At 27.5% G+C, this 6009-nt stretch overlaps 1 protein-coding gene across 1 annotated transcript in view; it reads right to left on the bottom strand.

Annotated features, from left to right (window-relative positions):
* Positions 1 to 2377: 2377 nt before the first annotated feature.
* Positions 2378 to 6009, bottom strand: part of LOC111618898 — a 60735-nt gene continuing 57103 nt past the window's right edge. The window contains exons 4-6 of the mRNA XM_023360523.1: positions 5443 to 5600; positions 5153 to 5369; positions 2378 to 3042 (exon numbers count right to left, since the gene is read on the bottom strand). Of these exons, the coding sequence (XP_023216291.1) occupies positions 2969 to 3042; positions 5153 to 5369; positions 5443 to 5600 (449 nt within the window). The 3' untranslated portion in view covers positions 2378 to 2968. The remainder of the gene's footprint in view (positions 3043 to 5152; positions 5370 to 5442; positions 5601 to 6009) is intronic.

Consider the following 6009-nt stretch of genomic DNA (forward strand, 5'->3'; position numbering starts at 1 on the left):
ATAGATTTAATAATTGATTTAGGAACCATGTAGATAAAAATAATAAGGAAAATTATTGAATTAGGAACCATGTAGATAATTCAATAATTTTCCTTATTATTTTTATCTTATATACATATTTTTTAATCTCAAATTTATCCTTTTTATTTTGTAGCACAATATAAAAACATTATATTACTAAATAGTGTTTAAAAATTATCTAGTAATATATGTATTATGTAATTTTTTAAAATAAATTTCTGTTAAATAACATAAAAATATTAATAAAACATACAAGTTTATCTGCATTTTAGTCCAGAAATTAGAATTAATTGGCATATAAAAAGTGTTTTATATAATGTTTTATTTAAATAAAAAAAAAACAAAATTGGTATTAATAATCATTTTGTTGAAATTATACTGGATTATTTATCAATCATTTAATTATTTGTCTAATTTTAGTATCAAATTATGTCTTTATCTGTTGCTAAATGGAAATTATTATCTAATATTTACACAATGTTAGTATATCACCTGATATTTAAACCTGTAAATTTTACAATTGTTTTTTCTTTATTAATTGGCAATTTTTTAAAATTTTGAGAAATGCAATATGAGGGAATAAAATATTCATACATAAAAAAAAATTACATTTATTAACTTTGAAAATACCGAAAACATTACATAATATTACATAACTTCATGAAATTTACAAAAATATTTTTATTATCATTTTCTTAATATTAAAAACAATTTAATAAATTGTTGTTTAAATGATTTCAAAGATTCACATTGAGAAAATGAATATTATTTTATTTTATTGTCCTAAATAATAATTTTAAATTGAATAATTTATTTCAACCATCAGTACTAAAAAGCTTCAAGTTGTAAGTTAAGATGAATTATAACTTGCAAAAAATGGTTTAAGAATCTTATAAATTTTTTTTTTTCAATTTTTATCTTTAAAATGGTTTTGACATTTTATTTTATTATACAATCAAAACAATTGATATTGCTTTTATAATTATTTCCATTTTGATTTAATGATGATTGCTTGAACTTATTTACTTCAAAAAATAAATAAATAACATGCATGTTCATTTTTGTTTAAATGTAAATAAAAATTATAAAAATTTACTAAAATTAAACTTAATCCAATTTAATTCATTTCATACAATTTTATTTTCTTCATTGAATAAAGTTTAATTTAAATAAAAATTTCAGAAGTTTAAAATNTATATATATAATTTTTGATTGTATGCAGAAGAATGAAATATACGAAAAGTACACAAAGAATAGCTCAAAAGAAAAACGAGAGCAGTTTTTTGAATGATAAAGAAGAAATTGCTCAGTACAAAACTTTTCTCTTTGCTATGTATAAAGCTGTTCTACATAGAGGTGGCTGTAAATATTATTAACTGTTTTTCCAAACTTTCCATTATGTACAGCTAATGTAGTTTTTGTTGATCCTATACAAAAAATTAAAAAAAAAGTTTAATAGTGTACAGTTATTTGTCATTTACTTAAAATATTAAAATTATAATTACTTTCTCGGAGTCTTAATTTAATAAACAAGCCGTGAAACAAGTAAATAAGATTAATTTCCCCGAATTAAAATTCGTTTTGTTCGAATGGTATATGCGATATTACGTCAATTTGACGCGATTCTTACGGGAAAATGTGACGATGACGTTAAATTGACACTTCCTGTAAAGAAATGAACAATTATTTTCGTGTAAAATAATGAAATCGTAAGTGGCGCCATCTATTGATAACATATTTAAGCTTGTTTGCATTATTTTCAAATTAAGTTTTCGATAATTAAAACATTAAAGGGGATAAAAGTAAGTGGTAAAAAAAAACGTGGCTTTACACCGACTCGATCGATATAGAAAGTTGTACTGAATATATATCACGATTGCATTGTTCAATACGAGAAGATAAATTGTCTGAAATGGTTGAAAAGGATTATTGATAGTTGTGTCATAAAAACCTATTTCTTTGTAATCGAACAACAGGAGTGTGTGTGTCACAAGTGTTTTCAAGATGGAACATTGCAGCCCTGACCATTCGTTAAGGTCTGTTGTACAGCTTTTCCCCTTTATGTCTTACACAACTATTTTTTTCCAATTTTATTTTATAATAAATGGTAGAGTAGACTTATCAGGAAACTATGATTTTTAAGTCTAGACTCGGTATTTACTAGAATAGACGGATATGACAACCTATCAATCTTAAGTGAATATACATATACTCACGTTGTTGGTAACACAATGCAAAATAAAACACTAGATTTTACTATTATTTTTTCTTTTCTTTTCTTTTTTTTTTTTAAATTACAAAATATACAATTCACTCGATTATCCAGAATTTTTTTTTCTCTTTAATATAAAGTGAGCTCATTTCGGTGCTATGTTATTCGCAGTTTAAATACAATTTGTGTGTTTAAGTGGGGGAGGGAAGAAATCAAACTAAATACAAATGAATGATTTTATATTACATAGAAGATTGTCTGTGTACAATCACAAAACAAAATTCTGTACAAAGTTCGTGATTATTATTATAAATGTACACGGATGATACTTCTCCATATTTTCCATCACACACTGCCAATACGTCGAACATCAAAGATTTTTTTTTTTTTATATTTTGGTGGTTGATTTTTTTTTGTTATATATTATAAAATAGATGATAAAATTGTAAATAATGATGCCGGTCCCTCGTCTTCTCACATTGAAATTAACACGAGATGAACACCTTGACTTGAAAATGATTATAACAGAAAATTCCGATCTGCATAGAGATGATAAACATTTAATAATGATGATAGTGAGCAAATTTCTCACGTGAAGACGTCTTATGATCACAACTACGTTAAGTCAATTTCTTGTTTTTACTATAAGTCGATCACTTTATTTTTTATTTTAAATTTTTCTTCTGTTTTCTTTTTTTTATTCTTATTTTCTTCTTTCAAAAATGTTCATTTTTACTATAATCTCAAAAGTCGCAATAACATTAAAATTAATGTCAGGATATGTTGACTTCTTGTTCCATTATTGTATACTGAAAGAAAAAAAATATAATGTATTAATAATTATATAATTCTATACTGTAATTTTCTTCACTGTATTCTTTGCAAGAATAGTTACTAATGTATACATAAGCTGTAGAGTAACTAAAACTGAGGGCCTGAATTAGAACGTTCAAACGTACATCCACCCATTAATGTTATGTAATACAATACTGTATTTGTCATATTCAAACCTTTCTCTTCATTAATTTACTTAAAGGTCTCCTGGTTTCCTCTCCTGGTTGCGTTACTTTGTATGAGCTTTGTTTGTTCTTTCTACCCCATGGATACTAAGAAAGACCTTTCCATTCCTTTCGTGGGTTTAGATAGGCCCACAATTAGGCGGATATTGAGGGACGGGAGTTCAACGTATGCGGAATCTCATACGAGATTGTAATATCTTGTTTGGTTTTATTATTTATTTTTTAAAAAATTAAGAATTGTGTTTATAGAGTAGATTCCGTTTTTCTGAAAATATTTCCACTTTAAATCTTTTCATTTTCTTATGTAGCAAACAGGTTGCCTGGAGGAAGAATGGAATACGAATGCTACTAAGAATGACTTCATTTTCAGGTAGCTATATTTAATCTTTACCTTATCCCTCTAACAATACTCCAAACATACAATTAAGGGCATTAACATTTCAAATCTGAATGTAAAAATAATGATTTAAAGCGCCAAAACTAAAATTTTATAACTTTATTGCTTTAAAACAATGGGCACGTTACCTTGTAAAGCGACTTTAGTGCAGCTAGATAAGCAAACCAATGACATAGTCCGTTTCATTTGAAACTAACTACATAATTGGTTTGCTTATCCAATTATATTAACTTGTAATTATTTTTATTTACCAGTTTTAGTGTAAATTTACCTCTCTGGGGAGTCCGGGATCGAATCCAAGAGGACAAAATCCCAGGAATATTTGGGGATGAACTTTCCCAGATAGGTCGGGCCTGTCTCTCTCGACCTGGCATGGTTGTGGGCCTTGTGGACCTGGCCGAACCCATTATGAGTCTGAAAAAGTCCTTCTTATTGGAAATAGCCGAAAAAATAAAATCGTTTTATTTATTTATAAAATGAAATATTGTTCTAAAGCAGAAATTATTGTTTAATCTTCTCCCTCAGATAATTTTACAATAATAACAACAATAATTGTATGACAAGTGAGGTTCTTGAAGAAAATATTGATTTTTGAATATTCTCATTGTTACTGTTGAATAACACAAATGAATGTAAACGTAGAGATTCTATTACATAAAATGATTACGTAACTTTTTTACAATTTTTCACAATTGCAAAATAAATAAATACAAGAATGTAAACAGTTTATTTATAAGTAAAAATAAATAGTTTAAGTAAACACTTCTGATTCACTTCACTTAATGATATCGAATAGGATACAACCTTACACCCCACAGTCTTGTAATTTTGAAATTAAAAATTGTAAAGCAGTAAATAAATAAGAAAATAATAATGTACTTTGGCTTCATCAATACTGTATGTTAAATCTAATTATCTCTATTTTCCTTCCAAGAAAATAGAGGAGTGTTGGGAAGGCGACTCAACACATGGGCAATCTGACAAGGAGGGACTTTCTTCAAGTGTCCTAAAACACCTAAACAGGAGACAGTTTTTCATAAAAAAAATGAGAAACTGGTCCTTGTTTAGGTGTTAGATAAGTGAAAAAATTCAGAAAAGTTCCCGTTTGTCAGGCGCGAATCCGCGACTTGTATTCAGTGGTTGTATTCATTCCGCTCTTTTAAAAGTTAATTTTTTAAAATATAATTTAAATATAAAATATTTTTAACCAATAAGAATCAAAGTTTAGCTCCTATTTCATTATTTTAAGATTTAAAAATTTAAATGATCAAAGCCGATTGGATATTAAAGCCGTTATTTGAAATTGATTAACCAATGTGAAATTATTTCTAAAAATTCAATTTAAATTTTAAATTCTTAAACGCAATTGGCTAAAATTCGATAAAAAATTTCGATTTTATATTCAAATAATTATAAAATTTCTTTAAAATTTTTAAAAAAGAATACAAGTTTTAAGAAAATTTAACTCCGAAACATAGGAGGGATGTGAAGGAATTATCTTACCTCCTCTGCTGTCAGACATTTGCAAACCCGACGTATACTGACTGCTTCCTGATATATTTTGCTCTGTTTTCGAAGTTTTAACTACAGATAATTTAGCAGTACAATTGATACGTAATTGGTCCTCCACAAAATGGTGCTGAAAAATTTGGAACCGTAGACCTAACAACGACTTGTTCGATTCCTCCACTTTGTATATTATAACGTGTTCTGGGGATGCCTAAATTTTAACAAAAACTTTCGATTTACATTATAATTATAAATGAATCATCATTAATTTGGTCAAGACTCACCACTTTATTGTTTATGATCCATTGCAACTGCGGTTTGGGATGCATTATTGAAGTGCAATTTAATTCGATCACGTCACCGATATGGTATCTCCCTTTCACGCCATTAATTGTAGGGCCTTTCCTGCCGTATCCGGGTGCTTTAAATAATAAATAATTATCTAAAATTATTTACAAAGTAATAATAATCTTTCTCGTAAAATTGCCTAACACGACAGAAGATGGCGACTCTAGTTTTGGCAAAGTGCCGCTTTAGTTCTCCTCCCCCCTTTCTTAAAGTTCACGTGGTCGCGGTTAAAGTTAATATAAAATTTATTAGAATGACGTGATTCGTAGAATGTTTATTAAAATGACCCAATTTTATACGAATTAAAAGATGTGTAACGACCTAAATTTTTGCAAGTAAACAGTGAGAGAGAGCGGTTAATTATTCTATAATTTAAAACGTTCTAGGAAGTGTTTGCAGGAGGGGGAAATTAAGAAAAGTGATTTTTTTTAGTATCATCAGGGCCGCCCAGAAGGTAACGAGGTCCTGGGGCCTTATAGAAAATTTAATTTTTATATTAAATT

The sequence above is a fragment of the Centruroides sculpturatus genome, unplaced genomic scaffold (genome assembly GCF_000671375.1).
Source record: "Centruroides sculpturatus isolate CEXI.00-Female unplaced genomic scaffold, Cexi_2.0 scaffold58, whole genome shotgun sequence".
Lineage (NCBI taxonomy): Eukaryota > Metazoa > Arthropoda > Arachnida > Scorpiones > Buthidae > Centruroides > Centruroides sculpturatus.